Source organism: Nerophis lumbriciformis, linkage group LG14, assembly GCF_033978685.3.
Source record: "Nerophis lumbriciformis linkage group LG14, RoL_Nlum_v2.1, whole genome shotgun sequence".
In the NCBI taxonomy this organism is placed as follows: Eukaryota; Metazoa; Chordata; class Actinopteri; order Syngnathiformes; family Syngnathidae; genus Nerophis; species Nerophis lumbriciformis.
Genome location: NC_084561.2, coordinates 44,380,686 through 44,397,176, shown reverse-complemented (window position 1 = coordinate 44,397,176; position 16,491 = coordinate 44,380,686). Strand labels below are relative to the sequence as shown.

Genomic DNA, 16,491 nt, shown 5'->3' with positions numbered 1-16,491 from the left:
GACTTTGTAACTTGACTTTGTAACATGACTGTGTAAGGTGGCTTTGTAACGAGACTTTGTAACAAGACTTTGTAACGTGACTGTGTAACATGACTTTGTAACATGACTGTGCAACGTGACTTTGTAACGAGACTTTGTAACAAGACTTTGTAACGTGACTTTGTAACATGACTGTGTAACGTGACTGTGTAACGTGACTTTGTAACAAGACTGTGTTTGTAACATGATTGTGTAAGGTGGCTTTGTAACGAGACTTTGTAACGTGACTTCGTAACATGACTGTGTAACGTGACTGTGTAAGGTGGCTTCGTAACGAGACTTTGTAACGAGACTTTGTAACGTGACTTCGTAACATGACTGTGTAACGTGACTTTGTAACGTGACTTCGTAACATGAATGTGTAACGTGACTTTGTAACGTGACTGTGTAAGGTGGCTTTGTAATGAGACTTTGTAACAAGACTTTGTAATGTGACTTCGTAACATGACTGTGTAACGTGACTGTGTAACGTGACTGTGTAACGTGACTTTGTAACAAGACTTTGTAATGTGACTTTGTAACTTGACTTTGTAACATGACTGTGTAAGGTGGCTTTGTAACGAGACTTTGTAACGTGACTTCGCAACCTGACTGTGTAACGTGACTTTGTAACATGACTGTGTAAGTTGGCTTTGTAACGAGAATGTGACTTTGTAACGTGACTGTATAACGTGACTGTGTAACGTGACTTTGTAACAAGACTTTGTAACGTGACTTTGTAACTTGACTTCGTAACATGACTTTGTAACGTGACTTTGTAACAAGACTTTGTAACGTGACTTTGTAACATGACTTTGTAACATGACTGTGTAACGTGACTGTGTAACGTGACTGTGTAACGTGACTGTGTAACGTGACTTTGTAATGTGACTTTTTAACTTGACTTTGTAACATGACTGTGTAAGGTGGCTTTGTAACGAGACTTTGTAACGTGACTTCGTAACATGACTGTGTAACGTGACTTTGTAACATGACTTTGTAACATGACTGTGTAAGTTGGCTTTGTAACGAGAATTTGTAACGTGACTGTGTAACGTGACTTTGTAACAAGACTTTGTAACGTGACTGTGTAACGTGACTTTGTAACAAGACTTTGTAACGTGACTGTGTAACGTGACTTTGTAACAAGACTTTGTAACGTGACTTTGTAACTTGACTTTGTAACTTGACTGTGTAACTTGACTTTGTAACATGACTGTGTAAGGTGGCTTTGTAACAAGACTTTGTAAAATGACTTTATAATGTGACTTTGTAACATGACAGTAACAAAACTTGGTAACGTAATATGAAAAATTATAATTACAATTACCGTCAAATCTATTTTATTGTTTTCAACGTCCAATTTGATGCGTATTTTGCTTAGTTTGAGATCAAAAGTCGAGCAGATACTGAAACATTTATTTTTTTAATTTTGTTTGATATTGTAATATTTGTTGCAATATTGGATCATATTTAAGTGTATGCAGTGCATATTTTCCTTCTGTCAACATTATTTCATAAACAACACAGGCCACTTGAGACGACGTAAATGATCAATTATTACAAATAATAACGAGAAAAGTCCCAATATTTTTTATTTGGGACCAAAGAGCTCATGAATGGAGACATTTTTTTTTTATCACATTTTTTTATTTATTAATAATAATAATAAAGAAGTTCACAGAACAAAGCACATTTGATCAAAAAGAAGATATTGAAACATGACATCATCGTATTTGACTCAAGTCTTTTGCACAGCAAAAATAGGACCAGCATGTTTGTCACAACATAACACTCTGTCATGTGGGTGCCACTCTGTCATGTGGGTGCCACTCTGTGGGTGCCAGTCTGTGGGTGCCACTCTGTCATGTGGGTGCCACTCTGTCATGTGGGTGCCACTCTGTGGGTGCCACTCTGTGGGTGCCACTCTGTCATGTGGGTGCCACTCTGTCATGTGGGTGCCACTCTGTGGGTGCCACTCTGTGATGTGGGGGCCACTCTGTCATGTGGGTGCCACTCTGTGGGTGCCAGTCTGTCATGTGGGTGCCACTCTGTGGGTGCCAGTCTGTGATATGGGTGCCACTCTGTGGGTGCCAGTCTGTGATGTGGGTGCCACACTTTGCACATTTTGCACGTGCCAATGTCTCCAATGAAGAAGATTTGGTGGTTTGCTTCTTTGGCAGGTGGCAAGGACCTCTCACACCTCTGACAGGCAGCTGGCACGTCTAAGTGGCACTACTGCACCTGGACGTTGTGCCACCTGTGCATGAAAGTTGACATAGTGCCACCTAAACATGAAAGTTGACATAGTGCCACCTAAACATGAAAGTTGACGTAGTGCCACCTGTACATGAAAGTTGACATAGTGCCACCTGTGCATGAAAGTTGACATAGTGCCACCTGTGCATGAAAGTTGACATAGTGCCACCTAAACATGAAAGTTGACATAGTGCCACCTAAACATGAAAGTTGACGTAGTGCCACCTGTACATGAAAGTTGACATAGTGCCACCTGTGCATGAAAGTTGACATAGTGCCACCTGTGCATGAAAGTTGACATAGTGCCACCTTTACATGAAAGTTGACATAGTGCCACCTATACATGGAAGTTGACATAGTGCCACATATGCATGAAAGTTGATATAGTGCCACCTATGCATGATAGTTGACATAATGCCACCTATGCACGAAAGTTGACATAGTGCTACCTAAACATGAAAGTTGATGTAGTGCCACCTGTGCATGAAAGTTGACATAGTGCCACCTTTACATAAAAGTTGACATAGTGCCACCTATACATGGAAGTTGACATAGTGCCACATATGCATGAAAGTTGATATAGTGCCACCTATGCATGAAAGTTGACATAATGCCACCTATGCACGAAAGTTGACATAGTGCCATCTGTGCATGAAAGTTGACATAGTGCTACCTAAACATGAAAGTTGACGTAGTGCCACCTATGCACGAAAGTTGACGTAGTCCCACCTCTACATGAAAGTTGACGTAGTGCCACCTCTACATGAAAGTTGGCATAGTGCCACCTATACGTGGAAGTTGACATAGTGCCACATATGCATGAAAGTTGACATAGTGCCACCTGTACATGAAAGTTGACATAGTGCCACCTTTACATGAAAGTTGACATAGTGCCACCTTTACATGAAAGTTGACATAGTGCCACCTATACATGGAAGTTGACATAGTGCCACCTATACATGGAAGTTGACATAGTGCCACCTAAACATGAAAGTTGACATAGTGCCACATATGCATGAAAGTTGACATAGTGCCACCTAAACAAGAAAGTTGACATAGTGCCACCTATACATGGAAGTTGACATAGTGCCACCTTTACATGAAAGTTGACATAGTGCCACCTAAACATGAAAGTTGACATAGTGCCACCTATACATGGAAGTTGACATAGTGCCACCTTTACATGAAAGTTGACATAGTGCCACCTATACATGGAAGTTGACATAGTGCCACCTATACATGGAAGTTGACATAGTGCCACATATGCATGAAAGTTGACATAGTGCCACCTAAACATGAAAGTTGACGTAGTGCCACCTATGCACGAAAGTTGACGTAGTCCCACCTCTACATGAAAGTTGACGTAGTGCCACCTCTACATGAAAGTTGGCATAGTGCCACCTATACGTGGAAGTTGACATAGTGCCACATATGCATGAAAGTTGACATAGTGCCACCTGTACATGAAAGTTGACATAGTGCCACCTTTACATGAAAGTTGACATAGTGCCACCTTTACATGAAAGTTGACATAGTGCCACCTATACATGGAAGTTGACATAGTGCCACCTATACATGGAAGTTGACATAGTGCCACCTAAACATGAAAGTTGACATAGTGCCACATATGCATGAAAGTTGACATAGTGCCACCTAAACAAGAAAGTTGACATAGTGCCACCTATACATGGAAGTTGACATAGTGCCACCTTTACATGAAAGTTGACATAGTGCCACCTAAACATGAAAGTTGACATAGTGCCACCTATACATGGAAGTTGACATAGTGCCACCTTTACATGAAAGTTGACATAGTGCCACCTATACATGGAAGTTGACATAGTGCCACATATGCATGAAAGTTGACATAGTGCCACCTTTACATGAAAGTTGATGTAGTGCCACCTATGCACGAAAGTTGACATAATGCCATCTATGCACGAAAGTTGACGTAGCCCCACCTCTACATGAAAGTTGACGTAGTGCCACCTCTGCACGAAAGTTGACATAATGCCACCTATGCATGAAAGTTGACGTAGTCCCACCTTTACATGAAAGTTGACGTAGTCCCACCTCTACATGAAAGTTGACATAATGCCACCTTTACATGAAAGTTGACGTAGTCCCACCTTACATGAAAGTTGACATAGTGCCACCTTTACATGAAAGTTGATGTAGTGCCACCTATGCATGAAAGTTGAGGTAGTGCCACCTATGCATGAAAGTTGATGTAGTGCCACCTCTACATGAAAGTTGACATAGTGCCACCTTTACATGAAAGTTGACATAGTGCCACCTTTACATGAAAAGTGACGTAGTGCCACCTCTACATGAAAGTTGACATAATGCCACCTATGCACGAAAGTTGACGTAGTCCCACCTCTACATGAAAGTTGACGTAGTGCCACTTTTACATGAAAGTTGACGTAGTCCCACCTCTACATGAAAGTTGACGTAGTCCCACCTCTACATGAAAAGTGACGTAGTGCCACCTTTACATGAAAGTTGACATAGTGCCACCTCTACATGAAAGTTGACATAGTGCCACCTATGCATGAAAGTTGACGTAGTCCCACCTTTACATGAAAGTTGACATAATGCCACCTATGCACGAAAGTTGACGTAGTCCCACCTCTACATGAAAGTTGACGTAGTCCCACCTCTACATGAAAAGTGACGTAGTGCCACCTTTACATGAAAGTTGATGTAGTGCCACCTTTACATGAAAGTTGACATAATGCCACCTATGCACGAAAGTTGACGTAGTGCCACCTTTACATGAAAGTTGACATAATGCCACCTATGCACGAAAGTTGACGTAGTCCCACCTCTACATGAAAGTTGACATAGTGCCACCTATGCACGAAAGTTGACGTAGTCCCACCTCTACATGAAAGTTGACATAGTGCCACCTCTACATGAAAGTTGACATAGTGCCACCTTTACATGAAAGTTGATGTAGTGCCACCTCTACATGAAAATTGACATAGTGCCACCTTTACATGAAAGTTGGCATAGTGCCACCTATACGTGGAAGTTGACATAGTGCCACCTATACATGAAAGTTGACATAGTGCCACCTATACATGGAAGTTGACATAGTGCCACCTTTACATGAAAGTTGACGTAGTCCCACCTCTACATGAAAGTTGACATAGTGCCACCTTTACATGAAAGTTGATGTAGTGCCACCTCTACATGAAAGTTGATGTAGTCCCACCTCTACATGAAAAGTGACGTAGTGCCACCTTTACATGAAAGTTGATGTAGTGCCACCTCTACATGAAAGTTGACGTAGTGCCACCTCTACATGAAAGTTGACGTAGTCCCACCTCTACATGAAAAGTGACGTAGTGCCACCTTTACATGAAAGTTGACATAGTGCCACCTCTACATGAAAGTTGACATAATGCCACCTTTACATGAAAGTTGACGTAGTGCAACCTTTACAGGAAAGTTGACATAATGCCACCTATGCACGAAAGTTGACGTAGTCCCACCTCTACATGAAAGTTGACGTAGTGCCACCTATACATGAAAAGTGACGTAGTGCCACCTATACATGAAAAGTGACGTAGTGCCACCTTTACATGAAAGTTGACATAGTGCCACCTATGCACGAAAGTTGACGTAGTCCCACCTCTACATGAAAGTTGACGTAGTGCCACCTTTACATGAAAGTTGATGTAGTGCCACCTCTACATGAAAGTTGACATAGTGCCACCTTTACATGAAAGTTGATGTAGTGCCACCTATGCATGAAAGTTGAGGTAGTGCCACCTCTACATGAAAGTTGAGGTAGTGCCACCTGTTCATGCGGGCGACTGCACGCTGATGCGCTCCAGGCCGTTGGAGAGTCTCCGGTCGCTGTCTCCGGACGACTCGCTGCCGGTGCTTTCTCCCGAGAGCAGGCGGGTGACTTTGAGGTCGGCCTTCAGAGTCCGCACGTCGTTGCCGATGCTCATCTCGCCCAAATGGTTGATGATCTGAGTCAGCTCCTGCTGGTCGTCGCGGGCGACCAGGCCGCCGTCCCGCGTGTCCAGGACGTCCTCGCACTCAAAGTGCGCCGCCTTGTCCTCCTCCTCCTCGCCCAGCGGGTCCTCGGTGATGGAGCCCAGCTTGGGGGCGCTGCGGCTGCGCTCCACGGGGGGCTTGTAGCAGCACTGGGTGTTGAGCAGCTTCCTGAGGGGCACCAGGGGGACGCTGCGCTCGCCGATGAGCTGCTGCTGCTGGTGGCGGGCGTCGTCGCGCCGCTTGAGGCGCTTGAACTCGGCCAGGGCGGTGGCGGACGTCTGGTAGAGCAGCAGCGCCATGGCCTTGGCCTTCTCGGGCCGGGAGACCAGCACGGCGTGGCAGCGCAGCATCACCGCCTTGTGCTTCATCTCGTGGCGGTAGATCCAGGCGAAGACCTTGGGCAGCCGGGGGTCGGCCACGCAGTACGTGATCCGGTGCAGCAGGTACAGGTGCCCCGGCCTCCCGGCCTTGTCGTCCACGTGCACCATGCGGACGCCCTGCGAGCTGACGGTCAGGCGCATCTTGGTGCCGCTCTTGCCCGCGTCGCTCTTGGCCCAGATCTTGCCCACCGCCGCGTCCGTGCAGCCGTCCCCTTTGGACTGGATGGTGGTGGCGTTGCCCAGGTAGAGCACCGTGTAGGTGGGGTCGTCGCCGGTGATCTTCACCTTCCTCCTCCTGGACTTGAACATGTTGCCCACCCGGTAGAGCGCGCTCTCCGGGCAGGACTTGGCGAAGGAGGCGAGCGCCGCGTAGTTGAGACTCACCGCATAGCCCTTCTGCTTGGACGGCTTGTCTTCCTCGATCAGATCCAACTTGCTCTTCTTCCACGGAAGCATTTTGTCCTCCCCTGGGAGACAAGGACACGTCAACTTTTGCTTTTGTGCGCCACTCAAGTCATGTGCGAGCTAGTCTAGGACTGGCAGAGACTCCGTACTTGGCTGAAGCGGTCCATGGCTGCGAGCTCAGTCTGCTGGCACACTGAGGGGAGGAGGGAGCGGCTCAGCTTTAAATGGTGGAAGAAACCATCGCAGGCTTGTAGGGGGGGGGGGGAACCAACCATTCAGTTTCATGTGGCACACCGGGAGCAAAGCGTGTTGCTGCCACCTTCCGGCCAGTGTCAGAACTGCATCTTCTCACTTTTACACAATTTACAACTGAAAAGACTAGATTTGAGGACAAAATACTAAAAACTGGTGAAATGATCTGTCCGTGCAGCTATCAATCAATCATCAATCAATGTTTATTTATATAGCCCTAAATCACAAGTGTCTCAAAGGGCTGCACAAGCCACAACCACATCCTCGGTACAGATCCACTCCAATATTTGTTGACCTTTTTGTCAAAACCCTGTTTTTTATGGCAAAAACAACAAATGCAACATTTTACCCACAAAAATGTCAAAGTGTAATATTTCATGTGAAGTAATTGGAGTATTAAATAGGTTAATAACTCATACAAATGTTGGTTTTGGAGCAATCCATCCATCCATCCATCTTCTTCCGCTTATCCGAGGTCGGGTCGCGGGGGCAGCAGCCTAAGCAGGGAAGCCCAGACTTCCCTCTCCCCAGCCACTTCGTCCAGCTCCTCCCGGGGGATCCCGAGGCGTTCCCAGGCCAGCCGGGAGACATAGTCTTCCCAACGTGTCCTGGGTCTTCCTCGTGGCCTCCTACCGGTCGGACATGCCCTAAACACCTCCTTAGGGAGGCGCTCGGGTGGCATCCTGACCAGATGCCCGAACCACCTCATCTGGCTCCTCTCGATGCGGAGGAGCAGCGGCTTTACTTTGAGCTCCCCCCGGATGACAGAGCTTCTCACCCTATCTCTAAGGGAGAGCCCCGCCACCCGGCGGAGGAAACTCATTTCGGCCGCTTGTACCCGTGATCTTGTCCTTTCGGTCATAACCCAAAACTCATGACCATAGGTGAGGATGGGAACGTAGATCGACCGGTAAATTGAGAGCTTTGCCTTCCGGCTCAGCTCCTTCTTCACCACAACGGATCGATACAGCGTCCGCATTACTGAAGACGCCGCACCGATCCGCCTGTCGATCTCACGATCCACTCTTCCCTCACTCGTGAACAAGACTCCGAGGTACTTGAACTCCTCCACTTGGGGCAAGATCTCCTCCCCAACCCGGAGATGGCACTCCACCCTTTTCCGGGCGAGAACCATGGACTCGAACTTGGAGGTGCTGATTCTCATCCCAGTCGCTTCACACTCAGCTGCGAACCGATCCAGTGAGAGCTGAAGATCCTGGCCAGATGAAGCCATCAGGACCAAATCATCTGCAAAAAGCAGAGACCTAATCCTGCAGCCACCAAACCAGATCCCCTCAACGCCTTGACTGCGCCTAGAAATTCTGTCCATAAAAGTTATGAACAGAATCGGTGACAAAGGGCAGCCTTGGCGGAGTCCAACCCTCACCGGAAACGTGTCCGACTTACTGCCGGCAATGCGAACCAAGCTCTGACACTGATCATACAGGGAGCGGACTGCCACAATCAGACAGTCCGATACCCCATACTCTCTGAGCACTCCCCACAGGACTTCCCGAGGGACACGGTCGAATGCCTTCTCCAAGTCCACAAAGCACATGTAGACTGGTTGGGCAAACTCCCATGCACCCTCAAGGACCCTGCCCAGAGTATAGAGCTGGTCCACAGTTCCACGACCAGGACGAAAACCACACTGTTCCTCCTGAATCCGAGGTTCGACTATCCGGCGTAGCCTCCTCTCAATTATAGTTTAAATAAAATCTCACAAAATTTATAAAAGTGTTAAAAATAACTCATACATTTTTTGTTTTGTTTTTTGTTTTGTTTACAAAAACCATGTTTGATCACAATAAAACGTTCTGTTCAGATCTATCTATCTTTTTTAAAAGTTGTATGCCGTTGTCAAAAAAAAATAAATAAATAAAAATAAAAAAATAGTTTTTTATAGCTGAAAAATTTTGGAGGGAAAATGTATATTTTGTGTTTTAAAGTGTAATATTTGATGTGAAGTAATTAGGTCAATAATTCACAAAAACATTGATTATTATTTTTTGAGCAATGAGTTTAAAAAAACTAACAAATATTCTGTTAAAAAATTAGCTGCGTTCTGCACTTTAAAAAACGTTAGGGGTTAGGGTCAATATATGTTTTATATAATAATATATGTGCACTGCTGTTAAATATATGTATATAATAATATCAATATGTATATGATAATGTCAATATATGTATATATCAATATATATGTATATAATATCAATATATATGATGTCAATATATGTATATAATATCAATATCTATAATGTATGTGCGCTGCTGTTAAATATATGTATATAATATCAATATGTGTATAATAATGGCAATATATGTATATAACAATATCAATATATGTATATAATGTCAATAATATAACAATATCAATACCAATACATGTGTATAATATCAATATGTATATAATGTTAATATATGCATAAAATGTCAATATATGTATATAATAATGTCTATATATGTATATAATATCAATATGTATATAATGTCAATATACCGGTATGTATATGATATCAATATATGCATATCATGTCAAAATATGTATATACCAATATCAATACATGTATATAATAATATCAATACTACTAAATTTAAACTTAATTTTACCTGATATCTTATCCTAAATTAAGATGTGTATATCTCCAAATTAGCAGGACTTTTAAGATAGAAATACGTATTTTATTTTGAAAACCAGCATTATTAAACTTGTCATTTTTAAATAAAGCATCCTTTGAATGTTGCAGAATCTTTTATTTTCAATGTGGGGGAAATATCTTATGTAAATAGTTATTTTCTCAGTTTTTACATTTTTAAAAGACAAACAAATTAATATTTATTCGTGCTGAAATTAAGATTACCATGTTAAGTCAATGACTAAAATACGTAAATAGCTCTTAAAACTAGGGAAAGTTCTAGTAAATAAAATGTTAAATCTTGGCAAGTGATAAATAATGTGAGCTCACCAAGCAAATATAAGTCTTTAAAAATAAAAAATATTGTTACATTACAGGCTGTTTAAATGTGCTCTTCCACAATTTACAGCTGAAAAAATTTGATGACAAAATAGTAAAAACTGGTGAAATGATCTGTCCGTGCAGCTAATTAACTTTACCTGATATCTTATCCTAAATTAAGATGTGTATATCTCCAAATTAGCAGGACTTTTAAGATAGAAAAACATATTTTATTTTGAAAACCAGCATTGTTAAACTTGATATTTTTAAATGAAGCATCCTCAGTTGACATAGTGCCACCTATACATGAAAGTTGACGTAGTGCCACCTATACATGAAAAGTGATGTAGTGCCACCTTTACATGACAGTTGACATAATGCCACCTATGCACGAAAGTTGACGAAGTCCCACCTCTACATGAAAGTTGACATAGTGCCACCTTTACATGAAAGTTGACGTAGTGTCACCTAAACATGAAAGTTGACGTAGTGCCACCTGTACATGAAAGTTGATGTAGTCCCACCTTTACATGAAAGTTGACATAATGCCACCTATGCACGAAAGTTGACGAAGTCCCACCTCTACATGAAAGTTGACATAGTGCCACCTTTACATGAAAGTTGACGTAGTGTCACCTAAACATGAAAGTTGACGTAGTGCCACCTGTACATGAAAGTTGATGTAGTGCCACCTTTACATGAAAGTTGACATAGTGCCACCTAAACATGAAAGTTGACATAATGCCACCTATGCACGAAAGTTGACGTAGTGCCACCGATACATGAAAAGTGACATAGTGCCACCTTTACATGAAAATTGACATAATGCCACCTATGCACAAAAGTTGACATAGTGCCACCTAAACATGAAAGTTGACGTAGTGCCACCTATGCATGAAAGTTGACATAGTGCCACCTGTACATGAAAGTTGACATAGTGCCACCTAAACATGAAAGTTGACATAGTGCCACCTGTACATGAAAGTTGACATAGTGCCACCTTTACATGAAAGTTGACATAGTGCCACCTAAACATGAAAGTTGACATAGTGCCACCTATACATGAAAGTTGACATAGTGCCACCTATACATGGAAGTTGACATAGTGCCACCTTTACATGAAAGTTGACATAGTGCCACCTATACATGGAAGTTGACATAGTGCCACATATGCATGAAAATTGACATAGTGCCACCTATGCATGAAAGTTGACATAATGCCACCTATGCACGAAAGTTGACATAGTGCCACCTTTACATGGAAGTTGACATAGTGCCACATATGCATGAAAATTGACATAGTGCCACCTATGCATGAAAGTTGACATAATGCCACCTATGCACGAAAGTTGACGTAGTCCCACCTCTACATGAAAGTTGATGTAGTGCCACCTATACATGAAAAGTGACGTAGTGCCACCTTTACATGAAAGTTGACATAATGCCACCTATGCACGAAAGTTGACGTAGTCCCACCTCTACATGAAAGTTGACGTAGTCCCACCTCTACATGAAAAGTGACGTAGTGCCACCTTTACATGAAAGTTGACATAATGCCACTTTTACATGAAAGTTGATGTAGTGCCACCTCTACATGAAAGTTGACGTAGTGCCACCTTTACATGAAAGTTGATGTAGTGCCACCTCTACATAAAAGTTGACATAATGCCACCTATACATGAAAGTTGATGTAGTGCCACCTATACATGAAAGTTGACATAATGCCACCTATACATGAAAAGTGACGTAGTGCCACCTCTACATGAAAGTTGACGTAGTGCCACCTATGCATGAAAGTTGACGTAGTCCCACCTTTACATGAAAGTTGACGTAGTGCCACCTAAACATGAAAGTTGACATAGTGCCACCTATACATGGAAGTTGACATAGTGCCACCTTTACATGAAAGTTGACATGGTGCCACCTAAACATGAAAGTTGACATAGTGCCACCTATACATGGAAGTTGACATAGTGCCACCTTTACATGAAAGTTGACATAGTGCCACCTAAACATGAAAGTTGACATAGTGCCACCTTTACATGAAAGTTGAAATGATCTGTCCGTGCAGCTACTTAACTTTACCTGATATCTTATCCTAAATTAAGATGTGTATATCTCCAAATTAGCAGGACTTTTAAGATAGAAAAACGTATTTTATTTTGAAAACCAGCATTATTAAACTTGTCATTTTTAAATGAAGCATCCTTTGAATGTTGCAGAATCTTTTATTTTCAATGTGGGGGAAATATCTTATGTAAATAGTTATTTTCTCAGTTTTTACATTTTTAAAATACAAACAAATTAATAATTATTCGTGCTGAAATTAAGATTACCATGTTAAGTCAATGACTAAAATATGTAAATAGCTCTTAAAACTAGGGAAAGTTCTAGTAAATAAAATGTTAAATCTTGGCAAGTGATAAATAATGCGAGCTCACCAAGCAAATATAAGTCTTTAAAAATAAAAAATATTGTTACATTACAGGCTGTTTAAATGTGCTCTTCCACAATTTACAGCTGAAAAGATTTGATGACAAAATAGTAAAAACTGGTGAAATGATCTGTCCGTGCAGCTACTTATCTTTACCTGATATCTTATCCTAAATTAAGATGTGTATATCTCCAAATTAGCAGGACTTTTAGGATAGAAATACGTATTTTATTTTGAAAACCAGCATTATTAAACTTGATATTTTTAAATGAAGCATCCTCGGAATGTTGCAGAATATTTTACAATGTGGGGGAAATATCTTATGTGAATAGTTATTTTCGCAGTTTTGACATTTTTTTAATAAAAAATAAAATACAATTATTTGTGCCGAAATTAAGATTATGATGTAAAGTCAATGACTAAAATACGTAAATAGCTCTTAAAACTAGGGAAAGTTCTAGTAAATAAAATGTTAAATGTTGGCAAGTGATAAATAATGCGAGCTCACGAAGAAAATATAAGTCTTTCAAAATAAAAAAAATAAAAAATAAATATTGTTACATTACAGGCTGTTTAAATGTGCTCTTCCACAATTTACAGCTGAAAAGATTTGATGACAAAATACTAAAAACTGGTGAAATGGTCTGTCCGTGCAGCTAATTAATTTTACCTGATATCCTATCCTAAATTAAGATGTGTATATCTCCAAATTAGCAGGACTTTTAAGATAGAAAAACTTATTTTATTTTGAAAACCAGCATTATTAAACTTGTCATTTTTAAATAAAGCATCCTTTGAATGTTGCAGAATCTTTTATTTTCAATGTGGGGGAAATATCTTATGTAAATAGTTATTTTCTCAGTTTTTACATTTTTAAAATACAAAAAAATTAATAATTATTCGTGCTGAAATTAAGATTACCATGTTAAGTCAATGACTAAAATATGTAAATAGCTCTTAAAACTAGGGAAAGTTCTAGTAAATAAAATGTTATATGTTGGCAAGTGATAAATAATGCGAGCTCACCAAGCAAATATAAGTCTTTAAAAATAAAAAATATTGTTACATTACAGGCTGTTTAAATGTGCTCTTCCACAATTTACAGCTGAAAAGATTTGATGACAAAATACTAAAAACTGGTGAAATGATCTGTCCGTGCAACTACTTAACTTTACCTGATATCTTATCCTAAATTAAGATGTGTATATCTCCAAATTAGCAGGACTTTTAAGATAGAAATACGTATTTTATTTTGAAAACCAGCATTGTTAAACTTGATATTTTTAAATGAAGCATCCTCGGAATGTTGCAGAATATTTTACAATGTGGGGGAAATATCTTATGTGAAGAGTTATTTTCTCAGTTTTGACATTTTTTAAATAAAAAATAAAATAAAATTATTTGTGCCGAAATTAAGATTATGATGTAAAGTCAATGACTAAAATACGTAAATAGCTCTTAAAACTAGGGAAAGTTCTAGTAAATAAAATGTTAAATGTTGGCAAGTGATAAATAATGCGAGCTCACGAAGAAAATATAAGTCTTTAAAAATAAAAAAAATAAAAAATAAATATTGTTACATTACAGGCTGTTTAAATGTGCTCTTCCACAATTTACAGCTGAAAAGATTTGATGACAAAATACTAAAAACTGGTGAAATGATCTGTCCGTGCAGCTACTTAATTTTACCTGATATCTTATCCTAAATTAAGATGTGTATATCTCCAAATTAGCAGGACTTTTAAAATAGAAAAACATATTTTATTTTGAAAACCAGCATTATTAAACTTGTCTCTGAATGTTGCAGAATATTTTACAATGTGGGGGAAATATCTTAGTTATTTTCTCAGTTTTAACATTTTTAAAATACAAAAAATAAATAATTATTTGGCGCTGAAATTAAGATTACGATGTAAAAGTCAATGACTAAAATATGTAAAAATCTCTTAAAACTAGGGAAAGTTCTAGTAAATAAAATGTTAAATGTAGGCAAGTGATAAATAATGCGAGCTCACCAAGCAAATATAAGTCTTTAAAAATAAGAAAATAAAATAGTTTTATTGTTACATTACAGGCTGTGTAAATGTGCTCTTCCACAATTTACAGCTGAAAAGATTTGATGACAAAATACTAAAAACTGGTAAAATGATCTGTCCGTGCAGCTACTTAACTTTACCTGATATCTTATCCTAAATTAAGATGTGTATATCTCCAAATTAGCAGGACTTTTAGGATAGAAATACGTATTTTATTTTGAAAACCAGCATTGTTAAACTTGATATTTTTAAATTAAGCATCCTTGGAATGTTGCAGAATATTTTACAATGTGGGGGAAATATCTTATGTGAATAGTTATTTTCGCAGTTTTTACATTTTTTAAATAAAAAATAAAATACAATTATTTGTGCCGAAATTAAGATTATGATGTAAAGTCAATGACTAAAATACGTAAATAGCTCTTAAAACTAGGGAAAGTTCTAGTAAATAAAATGTTAAATGTAGGCAAGTGATAAATAATGCGAGCTCACCAAGCAAATATAAGTCTTTAAAAATAAGAAAATAAAATAGTTTTATTGTTACATTACAGGCTGTGTAAATGTGCTCTTCCACAATTTACAGCTGAAAAGATTTGATGACAAAATACTAAAAACTGGTGAAATGATCTGTCCGTGCAGCTACTTAACTTTACCTGATATCTTATCCTAAATTAAGATGTGTATATCTCCAAATTAGCAAGACTTTTAAGATAGAAAAACATATTTTATTTTGAAAACCAGCATTGTTAAAGTTGATATTTCTAAATGAAGCATCCTCGGAATGTTGCAGAATCTTTTACCATATGTTGTATGTTGCCAGAAATATCGTATGTGAATAGTTATTTCCTCAGTTTTTACATTTTTAAAAATGATGTAATTATGATGTAAATATAGTCAATGACTAAAATACGTAAATAGCGCTTAAAACTAGGGAAAGTTCTAGTAATAAAATGCTAAATGTTGGCAAGTGATGAATAATGCGAGCTCACCAAGCAAATATAAGTCTTTAATAAAAATTTTAAAAAATAAAAAATTATTGTTACATTATAAGCTGTTTAAATGTGTGCACTTCCGCATGTCGATTTCCGCTATTGACGCACATGTCGAACACAAATATTGTGCATAATAGTACACATAATGGAGGAAAAGTGAGGAGAAACATGACCAACTAAACCACTTAAATCGAGTGCAGATGTGGAATTTAGCTGAAAAGAGCGTGATCAGTCGTTAGGAACTAAATACTCTACGGTTTCGTTTCCTTCAGGACGTATTTGAGAGTTGGACATTTATTCGGAATGTTCCACAACAACGTGACACTGTTTTGTCACAAACTATCTTAATTGTTTACAATTATCAATCAAGTCTTGGAGGATGATTAAGAGTACAAAAGCCCTAAAATTGACATCTGTGTTAAAAAACATTTAAAGTGATTTAGGTTGCCCTTTTTGTCTTTTTTTTTGTTGCTTTTTTTCCATATTTTTTAGTATTATTATTTATTATTGTAACCTATTTTTCTGTACTTGCCTCTTTGTGATGTGAAAGCACGAAGACTTCTTTCATCTTGCTGCCGTCTTCTGATTTAAGTGGAATAAAGACGAGGATTTTATATTTCGTTTGTTTTCAAAACTCCGCTCCACATCAACGTGTCCCCACTTCCGCTCTTGGCGCCTTCAAAATAAGAGCTCAAGGCATATACTGTATAACAGCTTATAACAGGAACTTAACATCACAAC

General features: G+C 39.4%; 1 protein-coding gene across 3 annotated transcripts; it reads right to left on the bottom strand.

Annotated features, from left to right (window-relative positions):
- Positions 1–4,872: 4,872 nt before the first annotated feature.
- Positions 4,873–16,412, bottom strand: fam43a (family with sequence similarity 43 member A). Of its 3 annotated transcripts, XR_012050828.1 has the most exons (3): positions 6,002–7,256; positions 5,666–5,721; positions 4,873–4,937 (listed from the first exon to the last, which is right to left on the bottom strand). XR_012050828.1 is itself a non-coding variant. In XM_061976319.2 (2 exons), exon 2 carries the CDS (start codon positions 7,125–7,127, stop codon positions 6,090–6,092), a length of 1,038 nt encoding a protein of 345 aa, XP_061832303.1. In that variant the 5' UTR covers positions 7,128–7,138; positions 16,283–16,412; the 3' UTR covers positions 5,917–6,089. The 3 variants fall into 3 exon arrangements, 2 of the variants coding, with proteins under 2 accessions (XP_061832303.1, XP_061832304.1); XM_061976319.2 differs by lacking the exons at positions 4,873–4,937; positions 5,666–5,721 and adding an exon at positions 16,283–16,412 and having other exon boundaries at positions 5,917–7,138; XM_061976320.2 differs by lacking the exons at positions 4,873–4,937; positions 5,666–5,721 and having other exon boundaries at positions 5,917–7,138; positions 7,226–7,242.
- Between the last annotated feature and the right edge of the window lie 79 nt (positions 16,413–16,491).